General features: G+C 39.7%; 1 protein-coding gene across 7 annotated transcripts in view; it reads left to right on the forward strand.

Moving 5' to 3' along the window:
- Positions 1-27,356, forward strand: part of LOC117431656 (myosin phosphatase Rho-interacting protein) — a 245,746-nt gene that overhangs the window by 129,410 nt on the left and 88,980 nt on the right. For 6 of the 7 annotated variants that reach the window (XM_058995983.1, XM_034052858.3, XM_058995984.1 and 3 more), the window contains exons 5-6: positions 7,567-7,651; positions 26,215-26,425. In XM_058995983.1, the coding sequence (XP_058851966.1) occupies positions 7,567-7,651; positions 26,215-26,425 (296 nt within the window). Of the gene's footprint in view, positions 1-7,566; positions 7,652-18,261; positions 18,310-26,214; positions 26,426-27,356 lie in introns of those variants that run through there. The other variant, XM_058995986.1, reaches the window with a different exon arrangement.

Genomic DNA, 27,356 nt, shown 5'->3' on the forward strand with positions numbered 1-27,356 from the left:
TTTTAAACTACAGTAAAGACATGAGTACTATACTGCAGCCTATGCACTGCATGGGGAAAAATAAGCGGGTGCTCAGAACCCTTGGTGCCTTACATACAACTACAGCTCTCATTGCGCTCGCACAGCTTCTTTTTTTTTTTTTTTTTTTTAAGAACCTAAACTAAAAAGAATATCAAATATCCTTAAACGTGATATCTTTGGCAAATCATATTTTTAAAACCTTCTTTTTTCCCCTTCAACAGAACTAATTGAACTTTAGTAGTCGATATAATCAATAAAATGTTTGGATTATAAAGACATTCCTAAATATATTTACAAAACATAGTGATACAAGATACAGCTGTACTGTTGGTCTATTAATTTTTGAACACCTTTTGTTTGTGCATTTTTTGACAAACTGAGTTAACAATAATTAATAACAACTGTCTTTCGTTGCGTGTGACGTCAGTAGCACGGCTCAGCTCTGCAGTGGAAAAACAACCCTGGCTCTCCTCTTACATTTCTGTTTCAGGGAACCAGGGTTATGATAACGTTCCCTCGCTTTGTTTTGCACATTTAACCAGCAATTGTGTGGTGGTGTTTGACGTTTCTTTGCGTTTTCTGGTAGTGGCCGGTTCCTTGAAATCTGTTTTCTTTGGTGGGTTTGAATTTTTGCTGTTCTCATCATTGAAAAAAATGATTGTTTCCCATTGAATTTATTAAATTTGTTTTAGTATTTCTGTAGACATACTGTTTGACAAAGTATCCTTTTCATTCAATGTATTCAACAGAACATGCTTCAAACTCATGTAATTTCCATTATGAATTCAAGTTTTATATGGGGCAGCAGTGTGGATTAGTGGGTAGGGCTCTGGACTCTTGACCGGAGGGTCGTGGGTTCAATCCCAGGTGGGGGACACTGCTGCTGTACCCTTGAGCAAGGTACTTTACCTAGATTGCTCTAGTAAAAACCCAACTGTATAAATGGGTAATTGTACGTAAAAATAATGTGATGTCTTGTAACAATTGTAAGTTGCCCTGGATAAGGGTGTCTGCTAAGAAATAAATAATAATAATAATAAATAATATATACAGATCATTAAAAATTTCAACTGAATGAGAATGGCAAAGATAATATGTTTTCCATATTAAATTAAAATCCTTAACATTCAAATACATAATATTAATATTTCAGACTACTCCAATATATCTCTTTGTACTGCCATTGGAAAGCCAAGCTGTCCAGTTATCTTTTCTCTTCTGAATGGAAGCCAAACCTCTACATTACAGGCTGACGAATCAGATTCTTTCAGCCCCTACTAGGATTGTACGTGTCATGGACCTGTACATAAAACTACAGTGTATGCCGAATGAAGCTCGCAATAACACCAGTCTGTTACAGGATAGTTTTATTTGGCTTTAATCCATTTACCTATTGAAACGTGGTGAAGGATATCTCGAAAGACCTACACTAATGAGCTGGTTTAGGAGCCCTCGTGTGCTATGAATGTATCTCTGTGAGTTATGAAAGACCTACACTAATAAGCTGGTTTAGGGACACTTGTGTGCTATCCACTGTATCTCTATGAACTGATGCACTAACAAGCTGGTTTGTTGGTTTAGGGAACCCTCGCTTTCTTTAGCTATATCAAATAAAATGAAATAGCAGTGGTTGTCATTTTTCAGTGATTTTTTTTAATCCTTCCATTGGGTGTTAGAAGTATTTGTAAATGACCAGAATTATCCGGTCAGTAAATGTCATGTGCTATACTGTTCAGAAGGTGTATTTTCTCCGCAGTAGGGTTGGCCATGCTCCAGGGCCTGGAGCTGGAGTGGAGCTTGCCAGTTTTCGGACCTGAGGTTCTGGAGCAGCTCCACTGTTTCCTAACTTTCACATTGTTAAAAATCCTTCCAGAATTATTCAGTTCAAACATTTGAATGAACAAAATAAATAAGTATATAATATAATTAAATATAAATACGTATTTTAATGTACATCAACCAGAATTATTCCGGGTTTCAAAGGTCGTATGCAGACAGGCTTAAAGAACTGAATCTATTCAGTCTTCAACAAAGATGACTATGCAGCGATCTGATTCAAGCATTCAAAATTCTAAAAGGTATTGACAATGTCGACCCAGGGGACATTTTCGACCTGAAAAAAGAAACAAAGACCAGGGGTCACAAATGAAGATTAAATAAAGGGGCATTCAGAACAGAAAATAGGAGGCCCTTTTTTACAGAGAATTGTGAGGGTCTGGAACCAAGTCCCCCCGTGAAACATACATAGGAGGCTAGGATAATAAAAGCTATTGAATGACAGGTAGGATTTTCCGATCATGTTTTTTTTTTGGGGGGGTTTAAAGAAGCTTTTTTTGTATATAGGCTGTACTGAATCAGAAAATAATTTGATAGGTCCAAGAAAAGTTTTAAATATTCACACAATAACTGGAGCTTGCTGAAGCTCTGCTGCCTTCTTCTGCACTCTTGTGCACTGGAATGGAAACAAATATTAGAGGATCCTTTCCTCAACCAAAAGTAAAATATCATGAACTGTGACAAAAAATGACATCTCTGGTGGCTAGCTGGGAAGCATGGGAATACTTCAAGCTATATAAAAATGTCATTTTGTTTTATCAAAAAGTGTGCACTGCTCTCATAACCCCCCATACATTACTGATTAGAGGTTTAGGGGCTCCATCAGCTCTGGTGCCACTCTGGAGCTGGAGCAGGGGGTCTCCATCAGCTCTGGAGCCAGGCCAACTGGGAAAAGTAAAACTAGGAAGTTGTTTTAATCTCTGCTACAATGTAATGGAATAGTGTGGCCACAACCTCGAGAGAGAGAGAGAGAGAGAGAGAGAGAGAGAGAGAGAGAGAGAGAGAGAGAGAGAGAGAGAGAGAGAGAGAGAGAGAGAGAGAGAGAGAGAAATTGATGGTTAACTAGGCTACAGCCAAATGGTATATAAGGAATGATAAATCCTTTGTTTGGGGTTGGTGTTGAGGAGAGTGTTTATATAAAGTGTTTGTTTTGTTTTGTCCCTTGTGCCTTTTTCTTTGTTTGTGTAAATAAATGTGCACAGGCGTGCTTTAACTGCAGTATCTAGCCTCTGTCTCATTCTTGACGCTATCCTGCTACAATCCCACTTAAAGCCCTTTTGACAGAGTGACACTGTGACAGGATTGGCAGAGGTTGAGTTTTAAGTTCAAAATAAAGCTTTTTAATAAACAAAAATAATCAAATAAATAGGCACAAGGGCCAAACAAAAAGGTTTCCAACACAAAATGAACACAAAACAAAACTTACAAATAAAGTTTCCAGGCTGGGCGTTGCCTTCACTGGTCAAAAAACACAGCACACACAAAAACACTTTTCTTCTAGAACTCTCTCCCCCCAAATGGGAGGCTGAGGCCTCCTTTTATGACAGGTGGCTGGATGATAATTGAATCATTAATTGACTGATTGCTCCCACCTGAAGCAATCAATCTGGGCAGGGAGGAGAATTTAACTCCTTCCCTGCCAGTATTTCTGCCACAGACACACTCTTGGAAATCTGTGAAACAGTTTTTCCAGATTCCTTTCCAGAACAGAATTTCCAGGATGCCTTATGAAATATTGTATCAAGTATTACAATTCTACCTCAGATGACTTTTTTCACAAAACATTTGCCCTTACATATAGGATGCTTTTTTAATGATACTGCCACTGTGTGACAGGATAGCGTCACGGCCGAAGATGTTATCGGCAGTGTGACAGGGAGACCCTGTAGCTGGTTCTTGAGTGCATGTGTGCCTTTATGGAAGCAGCTGGGACGCACAACAGGAGATGCGTTGCTAAGGAAGTAATTGAGCAGGTAGGCTCGCCCAGTATTGAGTTGATCGGGAGGCCTGATTGGCTGGGGAGCGTGTGTGTAGCTCGAGGCAACTGCGCCGCCATGCTACACAGAGGGGCGCTTTGTTGATATCAAGGAGGTGAGCGTCCGCTCTGTAGGATTAACTACACAAAACCCTTTCACTGCAAGACGGTACTCACAAAGGCATTGCCCATTTAAAGAGGCAGGAGTCGCTGTGAGGAGACCGGGACTCCGGGAGCCCAGAAGTATGTTAGTTTAGGGGATGTTGATCCCAAACAGTGTCAAGAGGGTTTGCATAGATTAGTAGGTTCCTGGAGCAGGACGTTCTTTATAGAGACTCAGACAGAAGCTGCAGTGAAGCGCTGTATAGAGACTCAGAGACAGATGCTGCAGTGAAGCGCTGTATAGACGCCGAGACAGAAGCTGCAGTGAAGCCCTGTATAGAGACTCGGAGACAGTGAAGCGCTGTTGCACACATTTAATTCACAACAAAAACAGGAACAAACAAAATGGACACAAGGGCCAAAATAAACAGTTTATACAAAACAGTATACTTTAGTAAGCTGGGCATTCGCCTTCACTACAGCTATCAAACAAAACTCAAAGGTCAAAAACACTCGCCTAACTCCCCTCTCCCCAACAAAGGATTTTGCTCTTATAAAAAGTTATTTAAAGTCAGAAAAAATGAACCGAAACACATTTAAGGAAGGATTTTTGTTTTGTTATTTAAAAGCCCTTGTTTAAAAAGTTTAAACTCAAACAACAAAAGAGAAAATATTGTGAATATTAAAAGTTCATAGGAACTATTTTCTATTGCGGAAGGTTACACTTAAAATGTGTTAATAAATATTCAGAAACTGTAGCGATTTCTCTTTTCTGTGTTTATAAAAAGTTGGTAAATCTGTTTTATAAAAGCAATAAGGCACGAGAGGGCTATCGTGGATATTGTCACTGCTGACAATATCCACGATAACCCATACCCTCTTGTGCTTTCCTGCTTTATTAAGGTGATAGGTTCATTAAAAAAGACCACAGTCATATGGTTACACCGGAAGAAAATACAGTGGCAGTCCTCAGACTCTACACTTGCTTTATAGTTCATGGGAATGTTGAGACTTGGTCTTTCATTAGATATTCATGGGCAGGCCTTACTGACAACCCTGTCAGTGTACCAGCAGTCATCACTAGTAAGGTTGCATCAGTTACGATTGTTGAACTGATATTTAAAATAAATGGTCTCATACCTGGCAAAGCAAGGAAGGTGTTAACTGGTGGTGGTTTTCATAGTCTTGATGCCAGCTTTTCTAATGCCAAACCTAGCAAACCACTTTAATCACAAGTCCTTTTGTGTTAAACACCTAATGTAAACCTCCTGCTTCTTTTATATATTTTCTGAAACCTAATACCTGTATCAATTAGTCTGTGGAAAAAATCCAGGGAAACTCAGGTGTGCAGTAAAATTACTCTCAAGTATAATTTGCTTGCTGTAGATATGAGAATACATTATATCACATCTGCTTCCAAATGTACTAGGCATTGCCTTGAGTAGTGCCCAGAGGCAAAATATATTATTGTGATGCAAAGTGTTACCTGAGAGTAGAATGATGCTTGTCTGAAAGACAAGACCAAGGCTCTGAAGAGGCTGCAATAATTACAATGAATACAAGCTGTTTATTTTTAACAGGCTTGTTTATTGTGCTTCTCTGTGTCCTGGAGACAGCTTCCTAATTTGTCCCAGATGAATTCCAAATGAAGTCTACTTTTTTCCCTTGGAAATAAGTTTTATTTATTTATTTATTTATTTTATTCCAGCTGGTTATTGTTTGAATCGAGGACTGGAAGTTCTGGCAGAAAATAACTTGGCGAACCCTCACACAGAGTACTACGCAGTGCGGCTTTGTGGTTACTTCCAGGCCCACTGCGTAGCCAAAACAGTTGGTGTCAGTCATGTCAAGAGTCCTCAGATTTCTCATGCATATCATTTCTTCATGTTACAGTCTGCACGATTCTGAAATCCGTTTCACAAGGACCTGTCTGGATTGAATTTGGCGTCATTTAGAAATACTAAAAAACTTAAGTTAAATTCACACAAACGTTTAGACTAGAAGTCATCTAAATGTTTTTATGGTTTGGGATTAAGTGCGGAGCTCGTCGCTTCATACAGATGAGCTCGGTGGAGACAAGTGTATTCTTTGCACCTGGAGTTTTGTAAAGTCTTTTTGAAAATCCTCTATTAAAATACCCTCATCTTAGTAAAAATTTAGATCAAAGTTTACTTCCATCTTAAAATATTTTGTATGCTTAACAAGTGGTATTTACGTTGCAGTTTGTCAAAATACAAAATAAAAAGATCTGGTCACTAACGTTTAATGACATAACATGAAAATAACTCCTGGAAATGTAGCCACATGTGTGGTATAAAAATGCTCTATTTAGTAATGGTTGCGGGGAGAGTGGTTTGGTATAAAATCTGTAGCTGTGCTTCATTCCTCCATTTTGAAGCCATTTACAAATGTTCAGATCCAACAAGGTATGCAGAGCCTCATAGCCTTACTTGCTTTCATAGAAACAAACCCACCAGAAAACCTGTGAAAACAGCCTGAGCAAAACGGATGCAGTGTCCCCCTCCTGTGTGCTAACACCTGAGAGATTAGAACACCATTTCACTATCAGATCTTACTTCTGGACCAGTTTAAATAAGGTCCAAACATAATTCCTCTACAGACCCACCTCAATGTATTTTAATCCTGTAAGCTGCAGCCTTTTGCTAATCCAGTAACGCTGTATTGCAAACGACCTTTCCCACCGGCTGTGTGGACACTCTATAATAGGGATTGCTGTCACTGGTGATGCAGTTTATCTAATATCATTAGTTAGAAAGTGTTATAGTGTCGTAGGGGATCCCAGCACAGTCCAAGACAAGGGCTCCCATCAGAGACAGTAGTGGCCGAGGCAGGATTCATTTCTGGCAGACGTTGTTGATTTAGGTGAGATCTGACCATTTTTAAGATTTCATTAGACAGCAGACAGTTGCATGTGTGCCCTTATGTTTGGACGTTTTTAACAGGGTCGTTTTAAGGCCTTAGATATTTTTTGCTATAGCTGTTGAATAATGACAAAATTATATGAATGTTCTCGTGTTCTGAAAGTAGGAACCCGAGTATCTGGTATTTAGTTTACCTTTTACATATAATCAATGCATCACTTTTATCTTCTATTGTGACCACTTAGTACTGCTTAGTGAAATAGCAGTCTTGTTCCACAGAAGTGTGTATTGAAGATTTCAAGGGTGACCTAGAACAGTTCTGAACAGAAAGTTCAGCTTGGACTCCATTCTCACAGTGAGTTAATTAAAGTCTGTGTTCCTGGACATAAACATAATGTTGTAGACTGCACTAATAATTCAAAATATTTTTTTAAAAACAATAACAGCTAAAGATATGCAAATAAGGCTATTTTTTTCTAAAAGAAAAATAAACTTGTTACATCATTGTAAAGCCCCTGTAATGTTTACCAGAAACACAACTTCAGGCGATTAAGACTTCATTTACGTGATCCTGAGTACCAGTGTCCTACATTCTTTCTTTTTTGCTTGTTCTATTATTACAAAATATGGTGCAATTTTTGGTGTAGAAAAAGCTTTGACAATAGTTTTGTGTTGAAGTCTGTTCAGATGCGAGTTCCTGGTTCTTGTTTCCACGACCACCTCCTGAATTCTCCACTCTTTATATGGCAGGTGGAGAGAGACCCTGATCGTTTACCCGCGGAGTAACAAACAGAGCCAGAAGAAGAAGCGCAAAGTGGAGCCGCCCACGCCTCAGGTAAGCACTGCTAAGGGGCTCCTCAGGAGAACTGCCAGAAATACCATGTACAGCAAACTGTAACCCTCACATTCTGTCAGATACTGTATTCCTTCTAAAACCATGTGCATCAATATAACCAATGCATTCTTCCCCTGTTGTACCGTAACCCTTTTTGATCGCCAACTTCCACAGCACTTAGCTGAGCAAATATCAATGCATGGCGGTCTTTCTCACATTACCGCTAGTGAGATGCTCATAATCAATTAAAATTCAGAAAATACCTGCATAGCCCTTTAATCTCTGTGTGGCTTGCTGTACAGAGCACAGTAGTGGCATTGTTACAGTGAGAAATAAGAGTTACAAATGAGAGGAGGGCATTTGGCCCAGTTATGCTCATCCTGTTTCTAGTAGCTGAGTGGAAGCAAAACTTTGGTCTTAAAGGATCCCAGTGATTCAGCATCAACAACAGGACTAGGTAACTCATTCCATAACCCCTCCACTCTCTGTCCTAAATCTATGTCCATTTAGTTTCCAAAGGTGTCTCCGGTCCTGGTCCTTATTTATTATGCTTATTACTTATTATAATAAAAGGTTTTGTGTGCAGTTTTTGTATTTTATTAGTTTGTAATGGCCTTTGTTATACTGCCACCCTCCCGATAGTGGCAGTTTGGTACCTGCCCCCACCAAGGGGAATGGACTGCATACATTATAACATGTATGGCAACAAATATATTTATGTGGCAGCTGCCTCCTCTGCAGACAACAAAACAAAGGGCTCACTGATTTTATTACGCCGCAGTTTTCAGATCACTGTTTTGGGCATGGAGGGAACTGAGAAGGGAGGGTAGCACATCTAAAAACCAGCATCTCGCGTAAAATACTTTGTTTCAGTTTACGCCCCGACGACGTTTGATCCAGAATTATTTAACTCATTGACCAAATTATTGTTAGATTTGTCTGACTTTAGTTTAATTATTGGTGCTGACATGAATGCTGTGGTGAACTCGGCTCTTGACAGATCGTGTCTGCAACAGGGGAGTACACAGATTCTGGCATCTTCTACCTTGCAGCGACTTGCGTCTGACTATGGTGTACATGATGTTTGGCGTGTAGTTAAACCCTCAGCATTTTCGCATCGAAATCTCTCTTTTCTGAGGTGCATAACGTCAACATTTTCCCGCTGTCCCTTTCAGACCATAATGCTAACTTTTTCAGATTCGTATTTTCTGACATTCTGAATCGAGACACATGGTAAATTCTCCTCGTATCTTATGGGAAGCAATTAAAGGTTTTATTAAGGATACTTCTAAGTTATTTGGACCGCCACTATTGGATGCCCCTATTACACCGGAGCATAACTTTGGTCCCGTGGTGGACGAGGTGCTGATACACCCCCTCCAGTTGGAGGAACGATTCTTGTGGCAGAGCTCTGCCTGTAAATAGTATTGACATTTTGTGTGATTTGGTGGTGGTTGGCAGGGATGGGGTTAATTTCTGTCCCTGCCAAAAACATGTGAGAATGTGGCTACTTCAAATAGAATCATTGGTGATAATTGGGAGCAGCCACATCATATAAAGGGCTCAGGGCTCCATTAAGAGAGAGACTACCAGGGAGCTGGAACCAGAGATGAAAGGTACAGTGTTTGTGATCCACTAAACAGTAAAAGTGGGGGTTTTTTGACCGGGAAACAGCTTAGCTGTCCGGTATAGCTTGCAACAGTTTAGTTAGCACTCCTGGAAGCAGTTGGGTTTATTTTTGTTTTTGAAGTTTAAACTAAACATATAGGCCTGCCCTGTTTAAAACCTACCTGTGCTTGTGTGGAGTACTGTTCCTTTTACACAAAAGACAAGTGAAGACGGGCCTGCATGTGGCAAGCTCACCCTGGGTTTGTCACAGTTCTACTCCAGGTACTTGGCTCATTTGTGCGCAGTCTCCAGCACAGACAGAGGCCCACACGGAACTTGTCACCGGCCACCTTCAACTGTTGGGCCTTACGGTGAATCATGTGAAGAGCCAGCCCACGCCTTCTTATACTGTGCTTGGACTCTAGGGCGACGCTGTCCACTCTGTCGTGCAGAGAATAGCCGCCTGTTTGGAGCTCTTTCAGCTCAACAGAGCGCTCACGGTAGTAACGTTCCAGAAACTTCTGGGCTTGATGGCAGCAGCTTCCCGGACACTTCCATTGGGTCCCCTGCGCATGCGCCCTCTGCAGGCCTGGTTCAACAGCAGGGTTTTTCAGCCCGTGTTGAACCGCGACCACCTATTGACAGTGCCTCATCACTGTCTAAAGGCACTCTCTTGGTGGAAACAGCCTGTCCATCTACGCCTCGACATAGCGCTGGGCAGTGTCACCATAAGGGAGGTCGTTGCCACGGACATGTCCAGCCTGGGCTGGGTCACTGTGTGGAGTGGCAAGGGTGAGCAAGGTGTGTGGAACCCCCTTGGCAGGGTATCCACATCAATGTTTTGGAGCTACAGCCAGTTTACCTGGCTTTGCATAATTTTTTGGTTCGGGGGAGACATGTGCTTGTCCGTACAGACAACACAAAAGTGGTATATCTGCCTGGGGTGACAAACTGGGTGGTGGATCTTCTCTCAAGGAGAGTCACCAGCACCTCAGAGTGGAGACTTCACCCTGAGGTGGTGAGCCTCATTTAAGAGAGGTTTGGGAGAGCAGAGATAGATCTCTTTGCCACCCAGGAATCAACCCACTGTCCCCTCTGGTTCTCCTTCATAGGACTGCATATGAACTTGCCAACTTGCCCCTTCAGAAAAGCTCATTTGCAATGCAGTGGTGTGGGCTACTCCCCATACCTTTATTAGGTTCTACAGACTTAATGTCGTGGATCCACAAACCCTGATTTTGGAACTGGAGTGTTAAGGGCAGCTTCTCAGTAGACCCTTACAACACTTGCATAGAGGTCAGTTCTCCTTCAGTTTTTTAGCCCTAGCTGCTTGTTTCTGGGGTTCCGTATGGTAACACACAAGGCAGCCTCTCGGCTTAGCCTTGTAGCATTCCCGTCGTTCTGCAATATTGCCCTTGCGACAGCTTTGGTACATTTACCCATATGGTAATGGTTACTTTTTGTACTTGAAAGGGAACTTTGAAAGTAACAGAGGGAGCCAACTATTGACTATTACTGTAAAGCAGTTACTTTATATAAGTCTTCATGCTGTATTGTGTCTTTAATGATTTTTCACATACTTTATTATATGGATAGTTTTTAGCACAAGGTATTGATAGTATAGTGACCTATTTTTGCATTTAAAGGCACATTTTCAGAGAAGTATAAAACCATAGCAAATGGGAAAATAAACCTGTTGCTTTAAAGATAAACAATTACCTATAGTACATCTACAGAACTGCTCACCTGAATATTCTACATCTGTATAAGATATTCGAGATGGTCTCTGAGTGGCTTGCCTGGTGAAGGCACGAGTATCTTGTGTACAAAATGAGTGATACAGTGAACCCTACTGGCCAGGGGCCCTGTGAGCTCAAGCAGACCCCTGCAGGGCTGGCTTTTGTCTTCCAGCGCCGGTAGTGGTCATGGTATCAGAGGATGGCCACTGTTCTCCTGAGCTATTATGGAGAATTTCTGATGGGAAGGAACACAATTAGACATTCTAACATGGGGAGGAAAACGCTTAAAGCCTGACCAGCATTTCAAAGAGTTTTTTTCTCGGTCTGTCATTTCTAATCTGTCGACAGTCACTGAAATATTACATTAACAACGGTTAAAAACAAGGTTTTCATCACCCTATAGAATTACTCATTCTGCTTCACAGCGTCGAATGAAACCTGCTGAATAATGTTACGTTAACATTGAATTACATACCGCTTTGTATTTTTCCATATACTTAATGAAAAACTGACAAGACTTGAAAAATGTGACATTTTGAAATCTAACATGAAATACAGTACTACTTATGACCTCCAGTAGACTTCTGCAATATCATTTTGTAGTGTCTTTGATTACCTGATGTTTAATAATATATATATACAGTGCCTTGCATAAGTATTCACCCCCCTTGGACTTTTCCACATTTTGTAGTGTTACAACCTGGAATTAAAATGGATTTTTTGTCACTGATCTACACAAAATAGTCCATAATGTCGAAGTGGGAAAAAAAATCTACATATTTTTCAAAATTATTTACAAATAAAAAACTGAAAAGTCTTGATTGCATAAGTATTCACCCCCTTTGCTGTGACACCCCTAAATAAGCTCTGGTGCAACCGATTGCCTTCAGAAGTCACATAATTAGTTGAATGGAGTCCACCTGTGTGCAATTAAAGTGTCACATGATCTCAGATTAAATACACCTGTTTCTGGAAGGTCCCAGAGTTTGTTAGAGAGCATATCTAAACAAACAGCATCATGAAGACCAAGGAGCTATCAAAACAAGTCCAGGATAAAGTCCTGGAGAAGCACCAATCAGGGCTGGGTTATAAAAAAATATCCCAAACTTTGAACATCCCCCGGAGCACCGTTAAATCCATTATTAAAAAATGGAAAGAATATGGCACAACCGTGACTCTGCCTAGAGAAGGCCGTCCACCAAAACTCAGTGACCAGGTAAGGAGGGCATTAGTCAGAGAAGCAACCAAAAGGCCAATGGTAACTCTGAAGGAGCTGGAGAGATCCACAGCTGAGATGGGAGAAACCGTCCATGGGACAAGTATAACCCGGACGCTCCACAAAGCTGGGCTTTATGGAAGAGTGGTGAGAAGAAAGCCATTGCTGAAAAAAACCCATATCAAATCCCGTTTGGATTTTGCCAAAAGGCATGTGGAAGACACAGCAAACATTTGGAGAGGTTTTTGGCCTTAGCGCAAAACGCTATGTGTGCCGCAAAGCCAACACTGCTCATCACCCTGAGAACACCATCCCCACGTTGAAGCATGGTGGTGGCAGCATCATGTTATGGGGATGCTTTTCATCGGCAGGGACTGGGAAACTGGTCAGTCTGCAAGAGACCTGGGACTGGGGCGGAGGTTCACCTTCCAGCAGGACAATGATCCTAAACACACAGCCAAAGCTACACTGGAGTGGTTTAAAAACAAGAACCTGAATGTCTTAGAATGGTCCAGTCAAAGCCCAGACCTCAATCCGATTGAGAATCTGTGGCAAGACTTGAAAATTGCTGTTCACCAACGGTCCCCATCCAACTTGACAGAGCTTGAGCAATTTTGCCAAGAAGAATGGGCAAAAATTGCAGGATCCAGATGTGCAAAGCTGGTAGAGACTTACCCAAAAAGACTCACAGCTGTAATTGCTGCCAAAGGTGCTTCTACCAAGTATTGACTCGGGGATGAATACTTATCCAACCAACAAATGTCTTTTTTTTTTGTTTAATTAACTTTTGTGTCACAATAAAAAATATTTTGCACCTTCAAAGTGTCAAGTATGTTGTGTAAATCAAATGGTAAAAATCCCAATTAAATCCATTTTAATTCCAGGTTGTAACACTACAAAATGTGGAAAAGTCCAAGGGGGGTGAATACTTATGCAAGGCACTGTGTGTATATATATATATATATATATATATATATATATATATATATATATATATATATATATATACACAGTACTGTGAAAAAGTTTTAGGCAGGTGTGAAAAAATGCTGTAAAGTAAGAATGCTTTCAAAAATAGACATGTTAATAGTTTATATTTATCAATTAACAAAATGCAAAGTGAGTGAACAGAAGAAAAATCTACATCAAATCAATATTTGGTGTGACCACCCTTTGCCTTCAAAACAGCATCAATTCTTCTAGGTACACTTGCACACAGTTTTTGAAGGAACTCGGCAGGTAGGTTGGCCCAAACATCTTGGAGAACTAACCACAGTTCTTCTGTGGATTTAGGCAGCCTCAGTTGCTTCTCTCTTCATGTAATCCCAGACAGACTCGATGATGTTGAGATCAGGGCTCTGTGGGGGCCATACCATCACTTCCAGGACTCCTTGTTCTTCTTTACGCTGAAGATAGTTCTTAATGACTTTCACTGTATGTTTGGGGTCGTTGTCATGCTGCAGAATAAATTTGGGGCCAATCAGATGCCTCCCTGATGGTATTGCATGATGGATAAGTATCTGCCTGTACTTCTCAGCATTGAGGAGACCATTAATTCTGACCAAATCCCCAACTCCATTTGCAGAAATGCAGCACCAAACTTGCAAGGAACCTCCACCATGCTTCACTGTTGCCTGCAGACACTCATTCGTGTACCGCTCACCAGCCCTTCGGCGAACAAACTGCCTTCTGCTACAGCCAAATATTTCAAATTTTGACTCATCAGTCCAGAGCACCTGCTGCCATTTTTCTGCACCCCAGTTCCTGTGTTTTCGTGCATAGTTGAGTCGCTTGGCCTTGTTTCTACGTCGGAGGTATGGCTTTTTGGCCGCAAGTCTTCCATGAAGGCCACTTCTGACCAGACTTCTCCGGACAGTAGATGGGTGTACCAGGGTCCCACTGTTTTCTGCCAATTCTGAGCTGATGGCACTGCTGGACATCTTCCGATTGCGAAGGGAAGCATGATGTGTCTTTCATCTGCTGCAGTAAGTTTCCTTGGCCGACCACTGCGTCTACGGTCCTCAACGTTGCCCGTTTCTTTGTGCTTCTTCAAAAGAGCTTGGACAGCACATCTGGAAACCCCTGTCTGCCTTGATATTTCTGCCTGGGAGAGACCTTGCTGATGCAGTATAAATACCTTGTGTCTTTTTGCTGTGCTCAGTCTTGCCATGGTGTATGACTTTTGACAGTAAACTGTCTTCAGCAACCTCACCTTGTTAGCTGAGTTTGGCTGTTCCTCACCCAGTTTTATTCCTCCTACACAGCTGTTTCTGTTTCAGTTAATGATTGTGTTTCAACCTACATATTGAATTGATGATCATTAGCACCTGTTTGGTATAATTGTTTAATCATACACCTGACTATATGCCTACAAAATCCCTGACTTTGTGCAAGTGTACCTAGAAGAATTGATGCTGTTTTGAAGGCAAAGGGTGGTCACACCAAATATGGATTTGATTCAGATTTTTCTTCTGTTCACTCACTTTGCATTTAGTTAATTGATAAATAGAATCTATTAACATGTCTATTTCTGAAGGCATTCTTACTTTACAGCATTTTTTCACACCATATATATATATATATATATATATATATATATATATATATATATATATATATATATATATATATATATATATATATATATTAATTAATTTTATTTATTTATTTATTTATTTATTTATTTATTTATTACATTTATATAGCGCTTTTCATACCGAAGTATCACAAAGCACTGTACATAACAAAAAAACACAATGAATTAAAATTATCTGCCACAAATAAAACCATTTTCAAAAAACAGAAAAATAAGTTTAGTACGAGAAAAGAAAATGGTGGTTAAAGTTATCACTCTTAGGAATATGAACACGTCACAGCTATACTGCTTCACTGTTAACACAATAGCTGTCAGTCTCTCTTTATTCCCACCCTCCCAAGCCATTGGTTTATCAACACTGAACCCGCCCCTGGGATCCGTAGCAAACAGCTATTGGTTAGAAAACGGAGTAAACTTATCAATTCTTCTGTTCGTTGTAATTGGAATGCTCTAATTATGCAGGTGACTCTTAAACTGGATAAAGTAGGACAGTCGGACAAAAAACGAAAATGCTACTCAAAAGGTTTGAAATTGCCGAAATGCATGGCAATCACAATGCTGTACAGTACGTGACTGTAGACGAAACAAAGACAAACTTAAACATGGCGAAGAAAAACGAGCTGATAAGAGGAGGAACGTGTTTATGGCCCAATGTAGAAAACATTTTGTTTGAATGGACTACAGTACTTTGAATGACTGATACATACTGTAACTTGTTCTACATGTCAGTGCAACGCCGTGGAACACTTGTATGTGTGTACTGTAGTTATGGTTCTGATTAACAACACAAAATGAATGTATTTGTACAGCTGGAAATGTAATGCAATTGTACTGCACCGTATGCAACATTAAGATGTTTTGTTTACTGGTTATTAGATGAGGCACTGTTTAGTTTATTGTTTTTTTGGTGGTGTTTTTTTTTTTTTTTTTTTTTTGCTTTTTCAATTGATGCAGCAGCACTGTTTTAATACTTTTCTTTTAAATTTGAATTAATGCAACGAATTTGTAAAAGCCAATGCAGCTGGAATTATTGCCTAAGTATGGGTTTGGAAAGAAATGTTCAGTAAAGCAAAGAAGATATGTTCTTGAACTTGTTTCGCCACTTGATAAGATAAAATAAAATACCGGTAGGCTAATACAGATGTGGTGTGGGAAGTATAACTTGATTTTATGCTCTGTTAATTATTACTTTTTTAAATTTTAGAAATTTTGAAAAAGGGAATAGTTTCTAGCAGTTTAATTAAAAATGAAAAACAACACTGTAAAATTATTAATGGAATAAACTGTTGCAAACAAGGGTTTTTTCAAAACTAAACCTGTGTATCTTTCTTTATTTATCAGTGTAGAGCATGTAAGAAAAAAATCAATTGTAAAAAAAGTATTTTAAACACAAAAAAGGCGTTTTCCTAAAATTGAAGTTTTAAAAAAAAGGGGGGAGAGACTTTTATACCAGTGCGACCTATAAAACAATTTTGACGGTAAAATAATTACTGTACAGTTAAAAAAAAAAAAAAGCCAGTGTGTCTTTGTGTGCTTAATTTTGTGGTAGTGTTGTATTTAAACGTTATTTCTGTTTCTCAGGGACTGAGAAAGCACGGTAGCAACTGGTTTTGGAATGCGGTTTTGTAAATGTCTGTAATACAGTGCTTTGTTTTGCAATCATTTTCACTAATTTTCTTTGTATAGTATACATGCAGTACTATTATATATAGGCTTGCTGCTATTCAATTTTAATTTTTTGCCAAATCGACGATTAATGTTGACGTTTATTTTAGAAAGAATTTACCGTTTTTTTATCTTTATTTTTCAATTCATGCTTTTAAAAAACAGACTTTCATGCTATTGAAAAACGGCTCTTTTAACAAAACCCCTTTATCATATTCAACATGCAACAAAACCATGGTTACCAACATTAATTGAAATAACGTTTGGTCACAGCGGAGCTATAACGATAAAGATCCTACACAAATTTAAAAATGGTCTCAAATAAACCGTAGAAAATGCAGCATATAAAAGTGTATTACACAGACTTGTATATCATAAATTTACGAGTAAAATTATAATAATATGCACAGAACAAAACATTAGATAGTTGAACAGAAGTAACTTGCACGTATTATTCAGAGTCTGAGGTCCACCCCTCTCCTGCTTCAGCACAGCTGGACTCAGTCACTGGAAGGCAAGGCAGACGGGCCGCTTCGCCCTGCCACGGAGACTTCAGCCGTCGGTCAGGGAGGGTATTGTGCACAATATTCTTAAGTGTTTTTCTTTTGTGCCCCATTTTCAAATCAAACTAGTAACTGTCACTGTATACCTAAAGCAAAAGCTTAACTACACCTTAACCCGCTAATTTAAAAGTAGGCGCTTTTAATGACAGGCACTGTAACTGGCAAATAAAAGTACACAGTCGGTGCAGGTCTTGGTGATTGACAGTCACTTATACAAATGAGAGCATTCTAGCACTGCTTCAGTTAACAAGGTCTGTCAGAATAGAGTAAAACTTCAGTACTAATGTAACGGACCACTGAGATGACTGACAGCGCCCCCAGCCATTCAGAGCAGAAAGGAGACGGGACAGACAGCAAGTATAAAAACTACACAAACTAGAGAGGATTTCTAAATGATTATTTTTGGTAAAAAAATAATAAATAGCGAGTGGTTTTACCGACATTTATCATATATAAATTTATTTCAGTCAGAATATTTTTGGGGAATTTGACGATTAATATCGAAAAGTATCATAAATATACTGTATATGGCAAGCAACTAGAACTGAAGAACAGCTCAGACTTAAATATGAGAATAAAAATCACAGAGAATGATTGCAAACGTCATTAAAAGGTTAGAGGACTGAACGTTAACATTACAGCTTCATTTGAGGAACTACTGTCAGCTTTTCCATGCTTAGCCTACCGATTTGCTGTTGATTTTCTAAAGAATTTCATGTTACTATACTAATATTTATGATTTCATGCATTTCTTGTATACTACAATAATATACAAAAAACTATAGTTGTAAAATGTTAAGTCTGTAGAATTTTAGAATGATATTACAGAAATCAATTAGAACCATGGCCACCTGGGGTTAAAACAGATGTTTTCTAAGAGAAAACTCCTGCTTTTAATTTCACTGATAAAGGTTTTGATGTTTTTTCCACATGACTTTACTTGACTTTTCCAGTTACTTATACTGAGCATATTTCACCTGCTTTTACTTTTAGAAGGGAGTGTACCAGTATTTTGTTCTGTGTACCAGCTTTCTTCTACAGCAAAGCTATTGTAAAGATAACCCTACCCTGTCACTGATATAATAAAGGGATTGCAGGCCCTGTGGCAGTGACGCCCTGGAAAGTCTTCCCTAACCTGTTTGTAAACCAGGGTGGAGATGTGGGCTCTGCCTGAGTCATTATTTTAGTAGCCTGCTCATCATAATTTATATTGGCAGGTGGGCTCACACACCTCTGCGCGACTGTCTTCTGAGGACATGAATGGACGTATTGTAAGTTGGAAATAAATAAAAGCCTTTTTTATGCTTTCAGTTGGGTTTGGGGGTAAGTGAATTCAGAAAGATGTGGTATCACTGTGTTTCTTTATTGGTAAAGAGACATCGTCTAAAGGTTTAATGTTTAAAGGTTTACACATTCTCTCTATTCGTCATTAGCAGTGTAAGGTTATTTATTTAAGGCTTTGGTGTGTTTGATGGTAATCATCAGTATTTACTACAACTTTGAAAGTTTTTTTTTTATTTAAGACGTTTAATTAATGTCTCAATATATTATTTGAAGCTTTATTTTCTTAATATTTGCACACACCTTTTTAATTAAATAAATGTATTTCTTTCTGTATAAAGGGAACGTCAGTGCCTTGGGTAATCACAATGTCCTCATATTTCACTAATGTTTGATATACTGACAGTATGTGTCTGTCTGTACCACTAAGAAACAAAGAGATTACCTGTAAGTGAACTTAAGGGATTTTAAAAATGATGATTTCAAAAACATTCCATTCAAATATTACAGAGAAAAGCTCGAGTAAACAAACACTTCAGATGGTTTTCTTTTTACGATCTCTGAAAGATAACATGATTTATTGGAAGTTGAGAAACATGAACAATTCTCTGGGGAAAAAGAAAACCCTAAAATATCCTTTGAGAGTGAAAAGCATTTAACTCATTTTACACCATTGTAAAGTGTGACAGAACTTCACTCCTTGGAGGTCGTTTCTAACTGCTGATGTACAGTAAAAAAGAACGGGTGTGTTCTTCCTTCACAGAGAGCTATTCGAACTCTAGAATAAGACGTAGGGGAGGGGCACTGGGCCTCTTTGTGGGTTTGTTGTCTTCTTTTTAAAAATTAACTTGTTATTTGCTGTTCCTTGTGCACACATGTTGGTAGTTCAGGATCGTTGTTCATTAATGTTTGGTTGGTAGTTCAGGATCGTTGTTCAGTAATCTTTGGTTGGTAGTTCAGGATCGTTGTTCAGTAATGCTTGGTTGGTAGTTCAGGATCGTTGTTCAGTAATGCTTGGTTGGTAGTTCACGATCGTTGTTCAGTAATGCTTGGTTGGTAGTTCAGGATCGTTGTTCAGTAATGCTTGGTTGGTAGTTCAGGATCGTTGTTCAGTAATGCTTGGTTGGTAGTTCAGGATCGTTGTTCAGTAATGCTTGGTTGGTAGTTCAGGATCGTTGTTCAGGATTGGTAGTTCAGGATCGTTGTTCAGTAATGCTTGGTTGGTAGTTCAGGATCGTTGTTCAGTAATGCTTGGTTGGTAGTTCAGGATCGTTGTTCAGTAATGCTTGGTTGGTAGTTCAGGATCGTTGTTCAGTAATGCTTGGTTGGTAGTTCAGGATCGTTGTTCAGTAATGCTTGGTTGGTAGTTCAGGATCGTTGTTCAGTAATGTTTGGTTGGTAGTTCAGGATCGTTGTTCAGTAATGCTTGGTTGGTAGTTCAGGATCGTTGTTCAGTAATGCTTGGTTGGTAGTTCAGGATCGTTGTTCAGTAATGCTTGGTTGGTAGTTCAGGATCGTTGTTCAGTAATGTTTGGTTGGTAGTTCAGGATCGTTGTTCAGTAATGCTTGGTTGGTAGTTCAGGATCGTTGTTCAGTAATGTTTGGTTGGTAGTTCAGGATCGTTGTTCAGTAATGCTTGGTTGGTAGTTCAGGATCGTTGTTCAGTAATGCTTGGTTGGTAGTTCAGGATCGTTGTTCAGTAATGCTTGGTTGGTAGTTCAGGATCGTTGTTCAGTAATGTTTGGTTGGTAGTTCAGGATCGTTGTTCAGTAATGCTTGGTTGGTAGTTCAGGATCGTTGTTCAGTAATGCTTGGTTGGTAGTTCAGGATCGTTGTTCAGTAATGCTTGGTTGGTAGTTCAGGATCGTTGTTCAGTAATGCTTGGTTGGTAGTTCAGGATCGTTGTTCAGTAATGCTTGGTTGGTAGTTCAGGATCGTTGTTCAGTAATGTTTGGTTGGTAGTTCAGGATCGTTGTTCAGTAATGCTTGGTTGGTAGTTCAGGATCGTTGTTCAGTAATGCTTGGTTGGTAGTTCAGGATCGTTGTTCAGTAATGTTTGGTTGGTAGTTCAGGATCGTTGTTCAGTAATGTTTGGTTGGTAGTTCAGGATCGTTGTTCAGTAATGTTTGGTTGGTAGTTCAGGACTGGTTTTGCTGAGGATGACCAGTTGCTTTTTTTAAACATCAACATGAGAAATCCTCAGCTAAATCTGAATGCATTTTTGCTGTGTTACAGAAATTGATTATGCTTAGGGCTTCTGTTTTTCTGTTTTTATTAATTTAATTTTCTGTGTTTATTTTGAGCTATATTTGAGTTTGAGTAAATATTTTTTTTCGGGGCTTTCGCCTTTTATAAACTGTATGAAATTATTGTTTTTGGTAACTTAATTAAATTTGTGGGCGTTTTGTTCTGTCATAATATGTATAGTCTTTTTGATTTATCATATCATTAGCTGTTGTACTTGTTTAAAATGTAATGGAAAGTAGCTACATTATTTTGGGATGAATTTGAACGATCGCCATCACAATCCTCAGTCTGCCTCCTTGCACTGATTGCGTGAAATATTAATGACTGGTGGAGCCTTTGCCATGTTGTGTTAAGACTGCGCTCTGAGTCAGCTAGAGAGAGTCCAATGAAGAGCAACCAGACTAATCACAGGGCTTAAAGCAACAAGCTGTGAGGATAGGCTTAAAGCACTGAATCTATTTAGAACAAAGAAGAGTTATGGGTAGGAGGGGAGAACTTGATTGAAGTCTTTAAAATTCTTAAAAGAAGTTGACAAGGTTAATCCAAACCAGTACGTTAAGCACAGCACAGAAACCGGGACCAGAGGACACAGCTGGAAGTGGAGATACACAGGGAAGAGGGAAGGAGACACTTCTTACACAGAGACTGGTAAGAGAGTGGAGTGGGCTACCCATTCCATACCCTCGCCTCTAATGACTAATGTTGTTGCTGCTGAATCACTGGGATCCTTTAAGACCCAACTCATCTACTAGGAACCGGATGAGAATAGGTGGGCCGAATCTCATTCGTAAATATCAGGGCAGTTTAAAATGCAAACCTGCTGGCTTCTTTCTTGGATTTACACACTGGAAATATTTCCCCTCGTCTTCATTTTCTTACTTCATCTATTTTGATATTTTGCTAAACTGAGAATCATGTACCTCCTTTTGCGATTCACTCTTTTTCCTTTTGATTCAGTTTCGTGTTTCACACTTTTGAGCTCTTGCATTTCTATCACCTGATGTCCCAGGACTTGTGCATCTGGACTGCAGCCACAGGGCTTCTACAGCTATGGCCAAAATGTACACCCTGTAGCATTAACTCATTTTGCTTCATAAAGTTGAATGAAACCTGCTGAATAATGTTACGTTAACATATTCAATTTCATACAGCTTTGTAGTTTTCCATATACAGTAGTCTCCGCGTATAGGAACACCTCCTAAGAGAACACTTTGCGTCAGGGAACACCCTTGTGGTAAAACTGATTTTACCCATGGTAAATGCTCCGGCTAAAAGAACGGAACTTCGCTTAAAAGAACAACTTCTTGGCACCACTAGCGATTTGTTAACAATGGATACAGTACTGTTTTGTAACCTGATAACTCATCATCATCAAACTTAAATTAAAATGGCTTATTCAGTCTTTTCAAAAGCGACTTGTCATCGCGAGAGTATCTTAAGGCAGACTGATTTGATTTATTGGTTTATGGTTTATTAAATCCTCGTTTTGTATTCTGATTTCTGCGAGTGCACCTCATCGCTGCAAAATGGCATGAAACAAACGGCGAAACATGCCGCTGTTTCTCTTGCTACAAAAAGTTGGAAATTGTTCGAGCTCTTGAATAAAACCTGAATCCGACACAAGTCGCCGAGCAATTTGGTGTTTCCCATTCTGGTGAGTTGCTTCACCATTCTGTTAAGTGTTCTCTTAGCCGGAGACTACTGTACTTAAAAAACACAGGAAAAAAAAGAAAAATGTGACATTTTGAAATCTAACATGAAATACTATACTACTATTACGGCTTCCAGTGGACTTTTGTGATATCATTTTGTAGTTTCTTTGATTAAAAGATCAAAATGATGTCCATATAGTTTTTATTTTTTTTATTTCTCAATCCTAAAATCTTAGGTGATGCAAAACTTTTGGCCATAGCTGTAATACTATACAAAAACTGCAAGGGCATATAGGAGTGTGATAGCAGCTGTAGCACACAATGTGGTGTAAACGTATACATCTGTAAACCCTACAATTCCATCCTGTAGATGAAGTGCAATATCATCACTTTCATTGGGAGTGTGAAAGCTGTTGGTCTGAGATAACAGTACAGTATTGGATAAACAAACAGCACAGAGTCCCATTGACTTGAGACATCTCTTTTGCTAGTATAAAAACTGGATTTTATTTCAGATTTTATCCACTCTACATTTTATCCATATTCATAAAATGTCAAAGGCAAACTAAGCACTCTCACATGCCTCAGCACATTCTTAAAACTAAATGAACTGCATAAAGATCAACGCGCATCTGGGTCATAAAGATCAAAGCGCATCTTGTGTTTGTGTTGACTGTGAGTGACACCCAGCAAGCAAGCCTGCCTGCCCCTCTCAGCTAATGAGCTGAGTCTGAGAGTCTGGAGCACTGGTGGTGAGAATAAACAAAGGCTTGGTGCTTACAATGTAAAGGTGCAGAGCGGCGTTATTGTAGGGAAACAGTCATTGCAAACACCAAATTTACAAGCCAATGTGTAGAAAACTTTATTCTTATTTATTTTTTGCTTTACTTCACAGAAAAAAAAAATGTATTGAATCTATAAAAAAAAGATTAAGCAGTGTGGCAGAGCAGAGGCTCTGCACATGGGTGTGGGTGTGTACGAGGTGGATGGCTGGTGGCCATCTTGGTGAAGGAACACCAAGGAACGTTTGCACTGCCACATGGTGATGATTGTTTCATTGTTTGAATTGTGTGATTGGAGAAGTGTGGAATGTGGCCAGGTGGTGATTGATTTATTGGCAAACAGCCCCTGGTGACAGAGAGAGAGAGAAAAGAAAAGAGAGGGCATGCCAGTGCCAGGATAGCCTAAGCTTGGGTGCTGTTTATTTTGAAGAGTTTTGTTTTGTTGAGAAATAAAAATGCGCGAAGAACTCTGAACTGCAGTTTCTGTGTCTGGGTCTAATATTGCAAGGGTGCAGACCAGCCTGTCTGGGTCTAATATTGCAAGGGTGCAGACCAGCCTGTCTGGGTCTAATATTGCAAGGATACAGACCAGCGTGTCTGGGTCTAATATTGCAAGGGTACAGAACAGCTTGTCTGGGTCTAATATTGCAAGGGTGCAGACCAGCTTTGACCGAGGGCTATACCACAATCAGTAATATAAGTATAGGGACTATTTTTCACATGTTGAAGGATACAGTCAAAAAATAATTGTTAAAAGTTGAAAATCTAGTGTTTTTGCTTTTCTTTTTAGAAAATTAACATAGTCATTTTTATAAGTGCAATAGAACACTCCAGGGTGTGGGGTAGTTACCACACTTCCTGGGTGTTAAATATCATGCCTAATACCCTGGAATTGGTTTCCTATATATCATGTGTATTTTCTATATTTAAATTAATGTATCTTTTTTTGGGGGGGGGGTTATGATTAATTTCAACCTAGCAACCGCCATGGTGGGTTGGTCAGTGACTGGGTTCTCGCTCTAATTTATTAAATACGATTTTTAGCTGATAAGTTATCAAACAACACAGATAAATACCCATATCCAGGCAGCACTGTTTCTTCAGTTTCATTCGAAGCCCAGATTATGACTTTCCCTGCTTTCCTATAATGGGCAAATCCAAGATAAATGGGCCTAAGAGCTTTGTGATTAAGAGCCTTGTGTCAGCTGGTAGATGTATGGAATTACTGCAGTGATCTGATAAGGACTGCACCACACACACACACACACATAAGAACATAAGAACATAAGAAAGTTTACAAACGAGGCCATTCAGCCCATCTTGCTCGTTTGGTTGTTAGTAGCTTATTGATCCCAGAATCTCATCAAGTAGCTTCTTGAAGGATCCCAGGGTGTCAGCTTCAACAACATTACTGGGGAGTTGGTTCCAGACCCTCACAATTCTCTGTTCTGAATGCCCCTTTATCTAATCTCCATTTGTTACCCCTGGACCTTGTTTCTTTTTTCAGGTCAAAGAAGTCCCCTGGGTTGACATTGTCTATACCTTTTAGGATTTTGAATGTTTGAATCAGATCGCCGCGTAGTCTTCTTTGTTCAAGACTGAATAGATTCAATTCTTTTAGCCTGTCTGCATATGACATGCCTTTTAAACCCGGGATAATTCTGGTTGCTCTTCTTTGCAGTCTTTCTAGAGCAGCAAAATCCTTTTTGTAACGAGGTGACCAGAACTGAACACAATATTCTAGGTGAGGTCTTACTAATGCATTGCAGAGTTTTAAAATTACTTCCCTTGATTTAAATGCAACACTTCTCACAATATATCCGAGCATCTTGTTAGCCTTTTTTATAGCTTCCCCACATTGTCTAGATGAAGACATTTCTGAGTCAACATAAACTCCTAGGTCTTTTTCATAGTTCCCTTCTTCAATTTCACTGTCTCCCATATGATATTTATAATGCACATTTTTATTGCCGGCATGCAATACTTTACACTTTTCTCTATTAAATGTCATTTGCCTTGTGTCTGCCCAATTCTGAATGCTGTCTAGATCATTTTGAATGACCTTTGCTGCTTCAACAGTGTTTGCCACTCCTCCTATTTTTGTGTCGTCTGCAAATTTAACGAGTTTGCTTACTATACCAGAATCTAAATCATTAATGTAGATTAGGAATAGCAGAGGACCTAATACTGATCCCTGTGGTACACCACTGGTTACCTCACTCCATTTTGAGGTTTCTCCTCTAATCAATACTTTCTGTTTTCTACCTGTTAACTACTCCCTAATCCATGTGCATGTATTTCCTTGAATCCCTACTGTGTTCAGTTTGAGAATTAATCTTTTATGCGGGACTTTGTCAAAAGCTTTCTGGAAATCTAAATAAACCATGTCGTATGCTTTGCAGTTGTCCATTTTCAATGTTGCATCCTCAAAAAAGTCAAGTAGGTTAGTTAGACACGATCTCCCTTTCCTAAAACCATGCTGGCTGTCTCCCGGGATATTGTTACCATATAGGTAATTTTCCATTTTGGATCTTATTATAGTTTCCATAAGTTTACATATAATAGAAGTCAGACTTATTGGTCTGTAGATACCTGGTTCGGTTTTGTCTCCCTTTTTGTGGATCGGTATTACATTTGCTGTTTTCCAGTCTGTCGGTACAACCCCTGTGTCAAGAGACTGTTGCATGATCTTGGTTAGTGGTTTGTAAATAACTTCTTTCATTTCTTTGAGTACTATTGGGAGGATCTCATCCGGCCCAGGAGATTTGTTTATTTTAAGAGCTCCTAGTCCCTTTAACACTTCTGCCTCAGTTATGCTAAAGTTATTTAAAATTTGATAGGAACAGGTCAACATGTCGGGCATGATGTCCGTGTCCTCCTTTGTAAAAACCTGTGAAAAGTAATCATTTAATATATTTGCTATTTTTTTTTTCTTCATCTATGATTTTGCCATTTGTGTCTCTTAGACATTTAACCTCCTCTTTGAATGTTCTCTTGCTGTTATAATATTGGGAAAACATTTTGGAATTGGTTTTAGCACACACACACACACACACACACACACGCACACACACACACTGATTCCTGGGATGCAGCTGATCTGTTGGCAATTCAAGCTTCTTGTTTGTGTGTGTGTTACACACTGCAGTGGAGGGGTGCTCAGGAGCTCTCCTTCAGCCTGAGCCAGGCACTGATCACTTCTCTTTGCTCCCAGGAGCCAGGCCCTGCGAAGGTGGCAGTGACCAGCAGTAGCAGTGTCCCCGACATCCACGCAGTGGACCAGGTGCCGACCAGCAAGTCCACACTGTGGCAGGAGGAGCTGCGGGGGAGAAGCACCATCCCCTGCAGCCGGAGTGCATCCTGCCTGTATCAGCTGAGTCAGCCCAGTGGCCCTCAGGGAGCCCCCACTGGAACCCCCAAAGAAGGTAAGCACAGCGGGGACCTCCCTCCCTGACATGGAGCTATCCCCAGCTGGGGATTCATATTCTCTCCCATTGACATGTACAGGAAAACCTGTCTAATCCTGTCCCTCTATATACCTGCATTCTGTATAATTCAGCACTGTTTGTGGGGCCTGACCAAATCCCTATTGAAATGAATGGTGTGATCCCCTCTACAATCCCTATTGAAATGAATGGTGTGATCCTCTCTACAATCCCTATTGAAATGAATGGTGTGATCCTCTCTACAATCCCTATTGAAATGAATGGTGTGATCCCCTCTACAATCCCTATTGAAATGAATGGTGTGATCCTCTCTACAATCCCTATTGAAATGAATGGTGTGATCCTCTCTACAATCCCTAATGAAATCAATGCTGCGATCCCCTCTACAATCCTTATTGAAATCCAATGCTGCGATCCCCTCTACAATCCATATTGAAATGAATGGTGTGATCCCCTCTACAGTCCCTATTGAAATGAATGCTGTGATCCCCTATACAATCCAGAACCTGGCTATTCTGAAATCTGGAATGATTTTTAACCCTTTGTGGATATACAGGTAGTGGACAAAAAAATGGAAACACCTGGGTAAATGAGGGACACCAAGTAAATTGAAAGCAAGGGCTTCCACACAGGTGTGGCTCATGTGTTAATTAAGCAAATAACATCCCAGCTTAGGGTCATGTATAAAAATGCTGGACAGACCTGGTGGCCTGTAATTGTGGCTAGCATGACTGCAAGAGCAGACCTCAGTGACTTTGAAAGAGGGGTGATTGTTGGGGGCGTGTTTGGCAGGAGCTTCAGTGACCAAGACAGCTCAACTTGCTGATCTTTCACGAGCAACGGTGTCTAAGGTAATGTCGGCATGGAACTCCGAGGGAAAGACATCATCAGCAAAGGGCAACAGTGGGCG

Source organism: Acipenser ruthenus, chromosome 22, assembly GCF_902713425.1.
Source record: "Acipenser ruthenus chromosome 22, fAciRut3.2 maternal haplotype, whole genome shotgun sequence".
Classification (NCBI taxonomy): Eukaryota; Metazoa; Chordata; class Actinopteri; order Acipenseriformes; family Acipenseridae; genus Acipenser; species Acipenser ruthenus.